Source organism: Nilaparvata lugens, chromosome 9 (assembly GCF_014356525.2).
Source record: "Nilaparvata lugens isolate BPH chromosome 9, ASM1435652v1, whole genome shotgun sequence".
In the NCBI taxonomy this organism is placed as follows: Eukaryota; Metazoa; Arthropoda; class Insecta; order Hemiptera; family Delphacidae; genus Nilaparvata; species Nilaparvata lugens.
The window spans coordinates 38,089,838-38,108,130 of record NC_052512.1 but is presented as its reverse complement, the minus strand read 5'-3'; the positions used below and the strand labels follow the sequence as shown (position 1 = coordinate 38,108,130).

Here is an 18,293-nt window from a genome sequence, read left to right as displayed (position 1 = left end):
GGGATGGAGAGGGCGAAGCGAGAGCCAATAAAAAAATAAATGAAGGTTAAATGCAATTCAGAAAATGATCTGATCATGAGAATTGAAATAAAAATGATAATGATAGCCCAGTCAATAAAGGTTTTTTCGATCCGAAAATTAAATAAAAGCTGAATCTTTCACCATCGATAGAACCCTCCCAAAGGGTCATTCTCCCAAAAGTCCCAAGAAATCCCCTTGGAGCTTTCCCCACTAGCCCCCCTCAAAGTTGAAAAATGCAGGTGATCACGTAAAATCAATTATCTCTGTACCCATTGATCGGAAACAGTTCTTCTATATATCATTCGATTAGTCACATTATAGACTACAATATTGGTTTTATTCATTTTTTCAATAAAATTAACAGTTTTCTTGATAAAAAAATATATATGTAAAAATTTAGGGGGTAGAGAAAACAAAAAAATTAAATCGCAAACCTCCTAAATTTTTACATATATATTATTTTATCAAGGAAACGGTTTGATTTATTGAGGAAATGAATACGACTAATATTTCAGTCCATAATGTAACGAATCGAATGACATTATGATAGATTTTTTTCCGATTAATGGTTACAGAGATAATTGATTTCCAATTTGCTGTTTACTATGGCTAAGAGAGTCAGCCGCGCCGTTCCGCGTCGACTGTTTCCCCTTCCACAGCGTCAAATCGTTCCGAAGTTAATCGGAGAAAACAAAAAAATCAAATCACAAACCCCCTAAATTTTTACATATATATTATTTTATCAAGAAAACTGTCAATTTTATTGTAAAAATGAATATAACTATTATTGTAGTCCATAATGTAACAAATCGAATGATATATAATAGAACTGTTTCTGATCAATGGGTACTGAGATAATTGATTTCCCGTGTTTACGTGCATTTTTCATGTTTTAGGGGGCTGGGGCGGAAAGCTCCAAGGGGATTTCTTGGGACTTTTGGGAGAATGACCCTCTGGGAGGGTTCTATCGATGGTGGGAAATTCAGCTTTTATTTAATTTTCAGATCGAAACTGCTTTTTTGGACCTTCATTGACTGGGCTATGATTGAAATGAGCAATTTGAAGACCAAAAAACTAGAGACCCACTGGGTTGAATAGCTTGCTATTAACTGTTGTATTGATATCTGAGATCTGCAACTTGTATTTATACCGAGTTGGTGAGAATAATTATATCATTATGGAAACACCTAAATATATCTTTTACAAGTATGATATTACAGAAGTAGGTTTCATGAGAATCCTATTACAGTTGAGAAAAAAACTTTCTTCTTGAAAACTTTTGTCTGCTGTCTTGGATCCGTCAAACGGATCCAACTTCATTTTGAATCCAACTTCACTTTTTCAAATGGGAAGGTGGTCATGTGATATAATGATTCCGATACAGAATTTCAAAGGGAAATTGATGGCAAAACCCTCAAATCAAAATCTCTTCAATGATCTCATTAGATCATTAGTACATTTGAAGGTACTAATAAATTATACAAATGTGGAATCAATGAGTAGCCTATGGTACCTATACTTTGATAATCAGATGTTAGTGAACACTAATAGTACCTTCTCCTCACATTTTAACACTGAACAAAAAAAATTGTCACAGCAACTGCTATCACAAGTGGTATTAATTACATCTATGTTAAGCGGCTCATACACTGGTCCTGCGTTCCATGTCATGCTTGCAGGACGGGCCAAAAAGGAAGGATCATGCCAGTGCGTGAGGAATTCTCTTTCCTTTACTTTCCTGACTCCCTGAATAGCACCAATCAACAATACTGCTAAAGCTTTCTTTGTCGTTAATACTGGTATAGCTAGTGAACCAAAAAATATCACTTTTACAACCAATTTCTAGCACAGCATGGAGCGAACTGAATTTGCAATGTATGGCTCACATCGTGCTATGCCAAACTGGTCGTGCCAATAAAAAAAATGGCAGGATGTGCAATGCACGAGCCGTATATACCAATGTATGGGCCGTGGCCCATACTGGCATAATGCATATGCCAATGTAAGCGGCCAATGTATGGGCCGCTTATACAGAGAAGCAGACAGACGTTAATGGAAGCGAGTTAATATAGAATCATGTTGTGTCGACGCATAAAGTCTGTCTGTCTGACAGTCTGTGTGACAACTAAAGAAGCAGCAGCTTCTTTAGATGAATGGAAAATTGGAGAAATAGCATGCAAATAATTCCAGCTGACTGACAAGAGATAAATCAAAACAGATTTTTTCTTATGCGCTTTCAATTCTATTTTTTTATCCTGAAAAAGGAGGAAGGAGTGAGTCAATTTTGTTGTCCAACGAACTTGACCTGTAAAAATGTTCGAAGAATTCGTGTTCAAAATTTGAAGCTGATTGATCAATTCTCTCTAAAGTTCTTGTCGAACATACAAACAGACAGAAAACGACTTCGGGCTCTAGTAAGTCAAAAGTGAGAACTTCGCTAACGCTCGTTCAACAACTAATAACAAAGTAAAATACATTGTAATAATAAGTGAAATTTTAAGTACAGTAGCCTACTTCTATTGGTTGAAATTAGAAATTATATCAAAAATTCTTTAGTTGACATTCTTTCACTTGATGTTTGGAAACTTGCTAGACTTGGCTTGCAAGTCTATCCTACTCATTACATCTATCTTATTGACTCAGGCAGGCAATTGGCTGCAGCAGCCACTTTACCACAAGTTCTTTGTCTGTTCATGGACGATATGTTTCTAACATGCTATTTATCTTATAATTATTCAAATTTTTTATTCAAAAAATTAATTAAACAATCAAATACATTCCAAAAAGCAAATACATAATAATAACAATATTGTTTCCTAATTTCTAATATGTGTCCCCTATAGGCTACCCTGTGTGGGGACACTTGAATATATATAATAAAATATTAATATACAAAATTAAATATCATATCATGAATAACATAATTGATCGAGCGAAGTGAGGTCTAAGATTCAAGTCGACGGTTTGGCATTTCTCTTAATGTTTAAATGTTTATATATTAATATGTTGCGCATTTACGGCGAAACGCGGTAATAGATTTTCATAAAATTTGACAGGTATGTTCCTCTTCTAATTGCGCGTCGACGTATATACAAGGTTTTTTGAAATTTTCCATTTCAAGGATAATATAAAAGGAAAAAGGAGCATCCTTCATACGCCAATATTAGAGTAAAAATCAGACTATTCAATTATTCATCATAAATCAGCTGACAAGTGATTACACAGATGTGTGGAGAAGCCAGTCTATTGCTGTATTTCCATAAGGTCTATAGTTTCAATCAGGAACTTTTGGATGAGAATACTGCGTGAGGTCTACTGTTCACAGAACTACTAGTAGTTGAATATGATATTATATTGGAATAAATCAATATGTCAATTTATAATCATTCTTGCACACACATACACAAAAAACTTAAAATTATGTACGGAGTGGCTGCTGTTTTTTCATATTTAGTTCAATTCAATTCATAGTAAGTTAACGTTTCGCTTTTTCCAAAGTGCTGATGTAATTAAACCATAAATGAATACGCGTTTTCGAAGAAAGAGACAGTGATTGAAATTTAATACTGTCTTACTGTTTTCGCATACCGGACGGGACTTGTGAGTTCAATGATCTTTAATAATTGTTGCAATGTTCATGTCGTGCAATGTGTGAATTATACTAAATTTAGACCTATATCAATTTAGTAAAAAAATATGGTGTGGCGCACTCACACAACTTTCCTTGCCATTATGAAAATTGACGCTAGTGTTCCCGCACATCTCAAGTCTACTATTCAAAGATCTAAGCCAGCTGGTGACAGGACAATAACGCTGCAGACACATGAAGTCTGCTATCTCTTTATAATGAATGATTTAATAGAATCAACACGTCTTGCCAACAGTTTGCAAATCTAGTAATCTTATTTTCTCGAACTTCGAGCTTATTTTCAATTCTAGGTGAAAATGTAACTGAGCATTAATTGTAGAGATTTTTATTCTCAATCTTTTCCACTTGGAATTATTTGTTTAAATTGTATCTGAGCCTGATAATTGGGAATGTAGAATCAATCTTTGCATAGATGGGGCGGAGCTCCTGGAATTTTCACAGATATGGGACTTGTGGCACTTGATAGAGCTTATCAATGAATTTTTTAGGTATAAATTTGATCAATATCGTTGAAGCCGTTTTCGAGAAAATCGCGAAAACCCCGGTTTTTGACAACATTTTCGCCATTTCAGCCGCCATCTGAATTGCATTTGATTGAAATTGTTCGTGTCGGATCCTTACACTGTAAGGACCTTAAGTTCCAAATTTCACACACACTCTCACACACACATACAGACCAATACCCAAAAACCACTTTTTTGGACTCAGGGGACCTTGAAACGTATAGAAATTTGGAAATTGGGGTACATTAACTTTTTTCGGAAAGCAATACTTTCCTTACCTATGGTAATAGGGCAAGGAAAGTAAAAATCATTCGCGTTGCCTAGTTGTAATATGAATTTTTTGATTTCTTTTCAAAATAACTGACGTGACGTTATTTTCCTTGTTGTTACTGGAAGTGAATTGAATATTTTTATAGCTATGTATTTGAAGAGTCGTCTGGAATGTTTCTGACCAGTAATCACAGGTTTAATATGAACATTGTATGCACTCCCATAGCATATTATTCAATAATTTATTCTAGAACCAATAACTGCATGGTATAATTGTAACAATACTTTTTTTTGGACATATAACTGTCTGAGGTAATAGAACTTATGTATACAAATAACTCATTTTTATCTTCTGTACATGATCTGACCAATTGAGCCTACTATCCAATATGATGCCCAGTTACTTAACAGTACGTGTGTGTTTTATTGGATCAAATATTCACAATATATTATTCGCCTGATGCGCACAATCTAATTTATGGAAGTAAATACTAGCCAACTCCTGATCCGTGTTTTAAAGATTACATTGCATAGTATTAGATTTGTCTGTGTTGATAGTTATTTAATTTTCGCAAAACCACCACCTAAGGTGCTTAAGATCCATTTCTAATTTATTTTCAAGTTCTTGATTTGTTCTGGCCCAATGAAATATTACTGTATCGTCTGCAAATGATATAATCTTTCCCTGTAAGTCACCTTGTATATAAGACATGATGACTCATAATATATATTTATGTTGGAAACAGAATATATTTCTAGTACAAGTTGCATTTCTTATTATTCATTCAGTCTCAAATGTCTCACCTCGGCTTTGTTCGTACACAGCCATTGTTCTTGAACTATTAGTGATAATTTAATCTCCACCCCTTCATCCATTATATCCACATATATATTTTCGTCTTCAGATCCCGGATTCAGACATACCTTCGGATTGTAAAAGGAAACATCTGGATCTGGTGCTCTGTCTTGAATTAGACGGCAAGTTCTGCAATGAATGAAAAAGATTATATCCTGAAATCATATTCTGATAAAATAATGAATGATCCTTCAGTGAGTTTGGCGCTCTCCCAGCCTTCCAAACAACAATTTAGCCAAAACTGTTAAACTCTGTTTCACAAGGTTAATGATGAAAGTTTTGAGATTGAAATCATACGAAATCAATGATTTACTATTGTTTCCTTGTGTTTTCACAAAGCAATCATAATATCAGCTCTTAAAATGTGTCTAGAATCAAAAATGGCCCAATCTCACAATGCGTCAACTATGCAAACAATTTATAACTGTATAATTATGTTGAGGATGACGCCCACATGTCATGTGAGCTCATTGAGCTCTAGGCTTGTTTGTGGGTAATGGAGCTGATAATTTATTGACCGAACGTAGTGAGGTATATGTTTTAACTCGGATTTTTTTGTCTGTCTATATGTATGTAACGCAATTACGCGGCCAAACGCGTTGATAGAATTCTATGAGATTTGACAGAAATATTCCTTTTTCAACTGCGCGTCGATGTATACACAAGGTTTTTTGAAATTTTGCATTTTAAGGATAATATAAAAAGAAAAGGAATTCGTTCATACTCAGATATAACTATATAAATATCTGTGTATCTATGTATTTAAAGGTCTATAGTTTCAATCAAAGACCTTTAAGAGGTTTGCATCTTCAAGGTCTTTGGTTTCAATATTTTGTTTTGCAGTCTTGGTATTATTATGCGTGCCCATCAGTATCGATATTCTCACATTTGAAAAACTAATTCAATAGGTGATTATAAATAATCAAATGAACTAAATAATGCTGGATAAATTATACTATTTTTGATTGTGAAAAATTGATTTCCATGAGATGGAAAGATTATGACAGAACTGGATGAATTATAAAATATATGGAATACACATTCAAACGTGAACTGAGTTTGTTAACATTTGAAACAGGTGACATCAGGTACTTGTGGATGAGAATACTGCGTGAGGTTTACTGTTCACAGAACTAATAGTAAGATTGGACCTTCAGCTTTAGGTGGGCCTCAAACCATTTTCTAACTCATAATGGTTTTTAGAGAAGTTCGGCTCATAAAGTGGTTACCCTTGACCATGAATCTTGATTAAATTCATGTTAGGGGAGAACTTTCAAAGATTTTAAAAAATAATGAAACTTCATTCTATTGCTCTATCTACTAGTTTGAATCTTCCTCTTAAAAATGGTATAGGTTTCATGCCGATTAGATGGGTAGAAATATTTTAATTATTATTTTTTAAGAACACGCGGTTATTTCTACGGATTATTCATTTCAGATTTTACTGTGAATAAATGTCATATATTTCTATTTTATTTTAATATCTCATCATTAATTTTCATTTTTATAACTTATACATTGCATAACCTGAATTCCACAGCTAATTTATTCATATTGGAATTTTTAATCTGTGTTTAGGGTAGATGGCAAAATGTGAATGGGTCTTTAAATGATGTGATTTGGAATTATATTTCCAAGCAAACATTTGTTCTGTTGAACACTCTAAGATTTGGTGTATATAATTTGTGGTAACAAACTTCAATGATGGACTCATAGGAAAGTGCATGATATTTTTGAAAATTAGTGTTAGGGCTGGGATAAATTGATAAGAGTGATGAAGATGTTGGACAAAAGGCATATCAATCAGGGACAAAAAAGCACTCAAAGAACTAAAAATAAAGATTAGACAACAAAGACATGTGTTGAAGAGGAGACTGGAAGGCCAATTTGAAAAGAAAGACAAAAAAAATCTTAGGCTCCAGGACAGTACTACAAGTGTGTGATTACTAACTTTTTTGTTTTTCGCAATTTTATCAAAATCATATTTATTCAACTTCATGTACCTTTTTCTCAGAAACCATTCAAGATATCGGTTCGATTCTTTTTTTGCTATGTTCCAGATGTTATTCTGTACAATTGGAAATTCTAAAAATCACAAATTATCTTGAAAAAAATTTTTCATTTCTATCTATTATATATATTTTTCAACTTTTCGTAATGTTTTGTGTGAGAGTTTTTCACAAACTGAAAATAAATTAATGTCAGGATTGTTTTTATCATTTCCACTTACACAGAAAATGATGTCCTTTCTGAAAGTGCAATCAGAACTATGATATCTTTTATGGTTCTTAAGAAAAATATACATATGTTAACATGTGAAAGGATACAGGAAAGTGCTCCCCTAATGACGACTCATCCATGCAACCGGGAAGCCAATCGCTTCTAGTCGCTATAATAGTTATTAAATATATTTTTGTACTTTCCATTATATTTGTTTGATATTACTTACACATAATCATCCTCTTCGAGCTCAATTGTTGTTTGATAATCTGATTCCAGTTCAATTGTTCTACCGGTACCAACCAAATTAGAATACAGCAATACTTCTCTATCTAAAAGGTATCCAATATTTTCCCTGTAATAAGAATAATGTTAGTGATAACATTAAACAAACAATGGAATATCGCATTGACCAATGAATACATCAATCTAGTTTGAACCGTGTCGTAAAATTGCTAAGGAAGTAGATTGCAAACAAAGTGATTAAAGATACAGTCCGGGTCCTGTGGACCTGTAGGCCAATCGGCAGAGGGCCAGTAGACTACACAATACCTCCAGTTCAAAAAAATCCAACATTTTTGAAAATGTTTCTTTCCATAAGCAACAGATGCACTTTTGTATATTCTCAAAAGCAACGTGTTGCATCCGAAAAGATACCCAAGCAGCTTTTTTGAGTTACGTCCTTTTAGCACAACACAGCCTATCAGCTGACATTCGTTCAACATGCTCTTTCCATTGTTGGTGATACGTTGCAACTCTCTCATTCCTGAAGGATCTCTGTGTGTAGAGAGCTTCCATCAAGTAAGTTCTGTAGCGAGCTTACTCCATCTAGGGATCTAGGATCTCTGAAGCCTGATGTTTTTGCAGAGCCGAGATTATTACCCCGCGAGCCATAACTTGCCTATACAGTATACCTATAAGTCACGGAGGCAAAGTGCCAAATCACGCGACTTCTCATAGACGGTCTGAAGACACGGTTTATAGGCAGTATAGGAACACCATATGGGACATAGACCTAGTGAATAAGAACGAGTAGAAAGAGTGTCTTAACTTGCAAGCCAAGTCTAACAAGTTTTCAAATTTCGAATAAAAAGATGTGAATAAACTTACGAGGTTTCTTTGCCATATGACGGTTTACTCGACTTGCAAGCATAAGCTTCCCAAAAGATGCTGATCTGATGCTGATCGGGAATTCACCTGTTTTTTTTTACCTTGTAATTACCCACCTCGTTTCCATTCACATTCACCTGGCCCCTTGTTAGACTTGACTTGCAAGTCAAGCACTCGTCCTAATCGTCTCTATTCGTCCGGACAAATATTTATTTCTAAATACACTCTCGCCTTCTAAATAAATAAATATTATGTCGCATCTACATGTTGGTCCAGTCGCTGGCCCAGGAAGCTGGCTGGACAGCCTGCAATGTGACCAGTGCCCAATGAAGGCCAGCGTTGGCAAACGACCCATCCACACACTGGCCGACATCGGCTTTCATTGTAGCCCAGTCAATGAAGGTCCAAAAAAGCAGTTTCGATCCGAAAATTAAATAAAAGCTAAATTTCCCACCATCGATAGAACCCAATTATCTCTGTACCCATTGATCGGAAACAGTTATATTATATGCCATTCGATTCGTTACATTATGGACTACAATATTAGTTATATTCATTTTTTGAATAAAATTAACAGTTTTCTTGATAAAATGATATATATGTAAAAATTTACGGGGTTTGCGATTGAATTTTTTTGTTTTCTTCGATTAACTTCAAAGCAAGTAGTTTTAAAGAAAAATGAGCCGAATAATTAATGTAGCCACTCTCATTGCAAATCCATTGATGTATATTGTTATGTATTTGCGATTCGATTTGACGCTGTTGAAGGGGAAACAGTCAATGCGGAACGGCGCGGCTGACTCTCTTAGCCATAGTAAACAGCAAACTGGACATCAATTATCTCTGTAACCATTAATCGGAGAAAAATCTATTATATGTCATTCGATTCGTTAAATTGAGGATCACAATATCTGTCGGATTCATCTCATCAATAAATCCAACAGTTTCCTTGATGAAATAATATAATGTAAAAATTTAGGGGTTTTTCGATTTGATTTTTTTGTTTTCTCCGATTAACTTCGAAGCAAGTAATTTTAAATAACAATGTGACAAATAATTATTGTAGCCACATTCATTGCGAATCCATTGATGTATATTGTTATGTATTTGCGATTCGAGTTGACGCTGTGGAAGGGGAAACAGCCGACGCGGCTGCCTCCCTTCACCATAGTAAACAGAATAATACTGCTGTCTACATTGCATCTCATTTACACTATGGCGCTCGAAACAATTAATTTTGTCTATTGTTTTGTTACAATTTTCTTGATTTAACCATGCTCATGATAAAAATCAGGATTTCGTTGTTTGCTCACATAATTTATTATATTAATTTGAAGTGTGCCTTCTCCATACGAGTCAGAGGTAACACAATTTGATGACTCTAGTTTCAGATATTGATGTTTTTCAACGAAGTTTCATGATATATTATGTGTCCAACTCCTTCATCTTATCCTTATTTTGTGAAAAATGAAGACTCAGAATTTCTTTTCATAGCTTTTCTTGTTTTATCACTCATTATAATTTCAACACTTGATAATGGAATGAATATCATCAGATCACGTGAACAAAAAAAATAAAAGGGTGGGCCTACCTGAGATACTATATGATAACACTGTACTCCTAATAAGTTGAAAATTTTCAAGCTGAAAGTAGATTAATTTGTTGCACATTTGGTTCAAATATTACCAAAAATTACCAATATTATCACATATAGTGAGAACGAATTACTCTGAAGCTTTCTATTCTCACTGAGCATGAAGAGGCAATACCAAGCTAGAATTGCAGTTCCGTTCAAATCATTATTATCAGAGCTTTCAAATTGATGTAACTATGGATGTTATCCCCATCTCACAATTTCCCTATTCATCCTTATCCTGATTTAGAATAATCACAAAAATCAATTTACAGTACCTATAATAGATAGTAAAATAACAAAATCTCTAGTAATAATGCCACTTTTTCTAGGTACGAATTTCAAGAGTCATAATATGACTTTTTCTCAATCACAGACAGAAATTCCAATGATCATCATAATAGTAATTTAATGAAAATTGTTTGTATTGTACATTGTTCGACGTAAGATAAGCTACATCTTTAAGGTAATCAACGTATTTAGGATTATCATGTTTATGAATGAAAGCGAGACTGTGATAGAAGATTAGTCAAACTGAAATATAAACATTATAAATACAATGCTTATTTCTGATCAACTATAATTACAAATGATAGTATCAAGCCGAAATGAATTGAGCAACTGAATTTCGAAGTTATTATCCACTGTTCAAATCGCACTGTGATTTCCTTTTACTTCCAAATGGATTGAATTGCCTCACTCTTCAACGTTACAATTATTATAAAAAAACCAGTGGAATGTGAACGTCATCCAAATAGCATTTGAATTTCAATTTTCAGATCATTAAATTCATAAAAAACTAATTGTTGAGAGAATAGTGATGAATTGCAAACAGTGCAAGTAACATTGATACAAAGCGATACAATGAAAATCAACATCGATTAATTTAATACTGGACTTATCAAATTTATATTACCGTTAATTCACATTATTTATAAAGCTTATAAAATGTAAAACCAACATTTTAAATTTTCTCTACTGGAGCAAAACATCGATAGAAAATAAAGAAGAGCCCATTATAAGCACAATATACTTGTGTACTAGAATTCACTTGAACTAACTCATCACTTCAACCCTTCAATGATCACAATGAACTAGAATGGTATAAAAACCATGAAATTGATAATCAGGTACATTTTTCAAATAGCTTCACCCAACTAAATCTGTGAATACTAAGTCATAAAAAATCATGTTCAATAGATTTAATTTGACTGCTTTGAATATAAAATGATCTATTCTTTTGTTGCCCTAATCAAAATCAATTTCATTCAACATTAATCGACATAAAAAAAAGATTTTGCCAACTTTGTGTAATGAATGATAAGATGCGAGTGGAGGTGAAAAATCGATGTGTTAACAAAAATAATAGAAGATGATGAATCATCTTTCAATTAATCTTATACGGTAGGGTACTTTGTGGTTAAATGTGAAACACTTTCATGGTTTTCCTACCTTTTATGCATGCTTACTCTTCCTCAATTTGTATGGTTACATGGCTTTTATCTTTAGAATCTACTGAATTTTCATATTGGACTGTCTAAATAATGTAGATTCAACTAGTAAGAACGGAAGATAAGCTACTTTACAGAGAGAATAATAGAAAGTTTCAACTCAACAAGCCCAATGTATAAATCTTTTTATGCCTCAGCCGTCATATATATTTGGCTCAACTGAAGCTATATTATCAACCTGGCTTGGAGAATATTAACTGTAGAAAACAGCAAACACTACACGCTATGATTTTTCAGGAAATTGCCACTGTTAACACTAATGTAATCTATGATTTATCTCAGTTTTTGACATTCATAACTTATGATAAATTTTAGCATAGAATTATGATCATACACACATATTTTCAATATGTATTATATTATGTAATCGTATGAATATTTTATCGGTTGCAAACAATATCTTTGTCTGTCATAGAATGCATGTTTTAGCACATATATAACAACAAAATGATTTTAGAGAATTTAGAGAATTAAAATGTGAAAAATTAGTTTCATCGCATGTCAAAACAATAGACAAAATTGATAGTTTCGAGCGCCATAGTGTGAATAAGATGCAACTTAGAAAGCAGTAGGCCTACTACTGTATTTTACTGTTTACTATGGTGAAGAGAGTCAGCCACGCCGTACCGCGTCGACTGTTTCCCCTTCCACAGCGTCAAATCGAATCGCAAATAGATAACAATATACATCAATTGATTTGCAATGAATGTGACTACATTAATTATTTGTCTAATTTTCTTTAGATTATTTGCTTCGAATTTAATCGGAGAAAACAAAAATCAAATCGAAAAGCCCCTAAATTTTTACATATATATTATTTTATCAAGGAAACTGTTGGATTTATTGAGGAAATGAATACAACTAGTATTTTAGTCCATAATTAATCGAATGACATATGATAGATTTTTCTCCGATTAATGGTTACAGAGATAATTGATTTCCCGTGTTTACCTGCATTTTTCATGTTTTAGGGGGCTGGGGCGGAAAGCTCCAAGGGGATTTCTTGGGACTTTTGGGAGAATGACCCTCTGGTAGGGTTCTATCGATGGTAAAAGATTCAGCTTTTATTTAATTTTCGGATCGAAAAAACCTTTATTGAGTGGGCTATTGGACCAACATGTAGATGCGGCATAACAGATACAATATTCTGATAATATTCAGACCCAGCTTAATAAATAGCCTATTGAAATTGCTCACCTGTGTTCTTTGAATTTTCTATAAATTTCATCCATGGGAAGTTGCATAATACGACCTGGAATAAGTTAAAAAACTATCTTTGAATGAATTCTACTAATCTGAATTCTACTGCCGAGGATCAATAAGCAATAGTAACCTTATCTGACAGGTAAAATTTATTGATGTTTTAAAGGTCAGGAAAGAGGGTTGTTAGCTTTTGCTTTCAAATGTTAATTCCTTGTTTATGTAGTTTAATAATACAAATTATTTTCAATAATTTTCATGTGTTATGTACAGAAAAATTGGATGATTGTGATACCAACCATCACCATAATTTAAATACACGAAATAGACATACTATTCGTGTACATCTATTTCGTGTATTTAAACCCTCTAATGAATGTTTGTGTACAGTAAATGATTTCTTTCCAATAAACTGGTTACCATTTCTCTTATAATTATATAATGAGTAACTTTTGATCTATGTTTTACATGACTTGTTAATTTCATGTATGTATTTTCAAGACTGACAAATGAATAATAGTGATTCAAAAAGGATGTAATTTGACGAAGTGGATGAATTTTTTGTGAATATTGAATGACTGAAAAAATTATTTAAATGTTCCCGGCTTAAGATGTGCACCAGCGCCTCAAAAAGCGGGATGGCAAATAATTTTTTTTGGATAGTAGCTTTTATCAAATTTGCATCTAGCTGTTAACCCTATTGTCAATATTTGCAGTAGGAGAAGTCTTCGGCGTGATTTACAGCATTTACTTAGGATTTTCGTTAATTCCTCAAAAAGCGTTCAGACTCACAAGTAAGTTGGAAGCTCTATTGATGATGTGAACGAAGTGAGCCATTAAGTTTAATTACTGTACTTTTAATTGAGAATTTGAAAAATACACAGAACATCACTCAAGTCACCGAGTTGGCCACCGTGGCAAGATTTTAAAGAAATATGTTTTCTTATATTTCGAGACGTTTTATTCATCAAATTTATTTAATCATTAAGAATTACACAACTTACAGAAAAGTGCCACAGGCTTATAAGCCCAAAACGGTTCCAATTCTAATTTATACAACAGTCCAAATGTTACTCTTGTTATTTCTAAAGCCTCTAGAATATTCAAAGATCTGCCTTTGTTATTAACATGCAGAAACTCAACATTCTCCTTAACTGTGAACTTGTGATTATTTGTTATCAAATGTTCTGCAAAGTTAGATTCCCCATTTTGTTCATTCCAATCTCTGATGTGTTCTTTAATTCTACTTTTGAAACTTCTACCAGTCTGACCCATGTAACAAGCATTACAATCATCACATTTAAGTTTGTACACCCCGCTTTTATCCCAAATATCAATTTTGTCTTTACTCCAGCTAAATAGACTATTTAAAATCGGTTTGGTCTTGAAAGCAACATGAAATCCATTCCTCTTCAATTCCCCACCCATTTTATCAGATACAAGGCCTAAATATGGGATTGTTATTGTGTAATTTGGTGGTGCTGGTCAACTTATTTCTAATCAAGCTATTGATTTTGGTGGTGGGATTGGAGTTAATCTCAATAAAATTGTTATCTGCAATGAAATGGTTTACCTTACTTAGATACTCGTCCTTATCCATTATTACTGTAGTGCATCCTTTGTCAGCTTTCAAAATCATCAGGTCATTGGTTTTCATCTTCTTCTTTAAATTCTTCATGATGTCCGCCGTTTTTGTGATCTCTGGTCGAAGTTCCCTTGTCTTTTCTTGAAGAATTATGTCAGCACATCTGTTAATTAGTATTTTGTTCTTTGAGGCTTCCCAATTGCTATCAATGCTGCATGCTAGTCGTTCAAGTTGTTGGTTATCCAAATAGTTATGACTACTGTATTTGTTACCTCGTCCTAGTAACTCTATCTCTGAGGATGAAAATTGGACTTGTGAGAAATTAGCTACCCTATCAGCAAACTTGTGTTGATGTTGAATGATAGGCCTATTATTTAGTGTCGGATGTTGATCTTTGAGAAGTTTCTGCAGTTTTTTGTTTTGAGTGACTATTTTCTCACTCAATCTCCTAAAAAGTTGTTCCCCACATTATTTGTTGTCTAGGAAATCCCACTCAGCCTTGTGCAGTTTGCTTGCCAGTTGTATGTGGAGAATATAAATGTAGAAAGATAAGCTATCCCTTATTTTATACCAGTGACTGATCTCCTCCTTAATCCAAAATTTCTGGGCTGTTTTTATGCTCTTCTGTGCAATAGTAGATGTGTTGTTGGTTACTATTGCCACATACTTTGGTATAACCTTCAGTTTCAAGCATTGTCTATTGAAGAAAATATTCCTTTCTGCTACTCCATACTTGAGTTTCAATTTAAAATATAACTTCACTTGTTCAGCTTGACTTGCTAGTTGAGGACTAACTAGCAGAGGAGAAGACTAGGATAACAATCCCATATTTAGGCCTTGTATCTGATAAAATGGGTAGGGAATTGAAGAGAAATGGATTTCATGTTGCTTTCAAGACCAAACCGATTTTAAATAGTCTATTTAGCTGGAGTAAAGACAAAATTGATATTTGGGATAAAAGCGGGGTGTACAAACTTAAATGTGATGATTGTAATGCTTGTTACATGGGTCAGACTGGTAGAAGTTTCAAAAGTAGAATTGAAGAACACATGAGAGATTGGAATGAACAAAATGGGGAATCTAACTTTGCAGAACATTTGATAACAAATAATCACAAGTTCACAGTCAAGGAGAATGTTGAGTTTCTGCATGTTAATAACAAAGGCAGATCTTTGAATATTCTAGAGGCTTTAGAAATAACAAGAGTAATTGAGGAAAATTCCCAGTATAGTTTAAATGACCAGATTCATTTCAACCAGTACAACACTACGAATTTAGTTTTATCATAAAATTGTAAGCATACATTAGTCAATAGTTTTTCCATTTACATATTTGATTTATTATCTTTCACACTTGTTTTCTTGGTTCTTATTTTGTACTCAAAGTAAATTTTATTATCATGGCGATTCTGTTGCTAAAGCCGCCATTTTGTCACACTGTTGAGGGGGAGGAGACTGTCTAGCTAGGCCAATGGCGGGCGTTCATGCCCTCGACCAATAGCAGTACTCGCCTACTAGTATAAATTCTGCTGCTCTTGTATTTAGTTTTAGTTTATCAGAGATTGACAATGGTGTAATAACCGAAACCGGTCTTTCTAATTATCAATAAATCAGTGGTTTTTTGACAATTTCATAGTCTTTTTTCATTCAATTCGAATAGGATTCCCAATCATACCTCTCTTCTAATTTTCCTTTTTGAAAAAATGTTCAGCTGCTTCCATACCACAACTGGAAGACACTATTTTGAAACGAAGTTTCAAAACTATGTTTTTTCTAAACATATGTTTTTGAGATTATTTCTTTGATGCAGCAGTTCCACATTCACCATAATTATTATTATACAGAGTTTGTGAAAATGAAAATATAATTATGGTATCAAAACAATACTATTATAATCTTAATAATAATAATAATAATAAGAATATTATTATTACAAATATTTATCAATACAATTATGGTATCAGAACAATATTATTGAGGTTAATTTGATTCAGGTAGAAAGCAATAATAGAACTGCTGTTTTTTTTTTAATTTTATCATATGATTTGAATGTGAAATCGCCGTATGAAATCGTATGTCCCATAATTTGAAAAAATTTGAACATTAATTATGAAAAATCTAGAAGGAAAATTGAAATTTGGACCTCGAGGTACACGAGATTGATTTTTTTAGAATCTATGTGCAAATTTGGAGATCTAAATCATTTTCGTTTTTCCGGTATGCAATCCACAAGTTGACACGTTTTGATGCGAACAAACGAACAAACACAACCCTACTCTCTCTTATTATATAGATGGTCATGGTTATGCTAACTACTGGCTCACTGCTCATCTCGATCACGTACGCACACTGCTGGTCTAAATGCCCAAATTTGGGAGTAAACGGCGTTTACTGGCTTCAGATGGAATCAGCATAGAATCTACGGTTCAAACCGGTTAGACGCAGCTTTAACCGAGTATCTACATACAGCCCTAAGAATTATTCACTACACTTGTTTAAAAATCTATTCTATAGTAATTAGTTTTTTAGTAATTATCCGCCATTTTTTCCGCCATCTTGAATTGAAATTCATTGAATTTCTTATTGTCGGGTCCTCATGGTATAAGGACCTTAAGTTTAAAATTTCAAGTCAATCGGTTAATTAGGAATAGAGTTATCGTGTTCACAGACATACACATACACACACACACACACACACAACACACACACACACACACACACACACACACACACACACACACATACACACATACACACACATGGACCAACACTCAAAAATCATGTTTTTGGACTCAGGGGACCTTGAAACGTATAGAAAACTTGAAATTGGGGTACCTACCTTAATTTTTTTTGGAAAACAATACTTTCCTTACCTATGGTAGTACCGTAGGGCAAGGAAAGTAAAAACAGGTGTATTCTAATAGAATGAATTTTAATATTGAAAATCTCTCACGGAGTCTGATTGGTTCGTACGAATCTTTCCCATTGGTCCCAGGTATTCGCAGCAGATATCTGATGTCTTCTATTTCAAACTGGTGACTCTCATGATTATATCTGATCGTTACTCCATCGAAATGATATATCTGCTTTATTGGTTTACTGGTTATTGTTGAGTGTTGATTTACCACTCTATAATACTGGATTTCGGTCTTATTCAGGTCCTGAAAAAGACTTTCTATTGAGCTTTGAGAATTCAAATGGAAATTATTTATTTCAATAAAAGCTGACACATTCGACAGTTTGAATAAAATAATGGTCTAATAATCTTTAATCTATACAGACTAGGACCGTTTTCAGAGCTTGGGACTTCTAACAGAGCTTAGTTCTAGACTTCAAACAGCTGGAGTCAGAAAATTGGCTTTCCGAAACGGGGTGTTTAAAATTGGCTTTCCGAAACGGGGTGTAGTCGGGGTGTTTAAATGAAATTTTCGGTGTAAAAATTTCGATGTATTGAATTCGATGTAGAAAATTCGGTGTATTGAATTTCGAAAAACTGGGAAATTGAACACAGAAGAAAATAGAGTAAAGTTTCAGCTATTCTTGACTAGTAGTTCTGTGAACAGTAGATCTCGCGCTCAGTAAGTTACATTGACCTGTTGTTATGTTTTCTCAAGAATTAATAAATAATTTATCAATTTAAAATGTCTAGAAAAAATCCTAAATAAACATAGAGCTTACTGTCCTATCGTGCCGTGACGTGTCGTCCCGAATGTGAGTGTGAGCGCTGTTATCAGGT

At 33.6% G+C, this 18,293-nt stretch overlaps 1 protein-coding gene across 1 annotated transcript in view; it reads right to left on the bottom strand.

Moving 5' to 3' along the window:
- Nucleotides 1–18,293, bottom strand: part of LOC111044275 — a 277,601-nt gene that overhangs the window by 69,904 nt on the left and 189,404 nt on the right. The window contains exons 18-21 of the mRNA XM_039435828.1: nt 17,511–17,718; nt 12,971–13,025; nt 7,749–7,874; nt 5,248–5,428 (exon numbers count right to left, since the gene is read on the bottom strand). Of these exons, the coding sequence (XP_039291762.1) occupies nt 5,248–5,428; nt 7,749–7,874; nt 12,971–13,025; nt 17,511–17,718 (570 nt within the window). The remainder of the gene's footprint in view (nt 1–5,247; nt 5,429–7,748; nt 7,875–12,970; nt 13,026–17,510; nt 17,719–18,293) is intronic.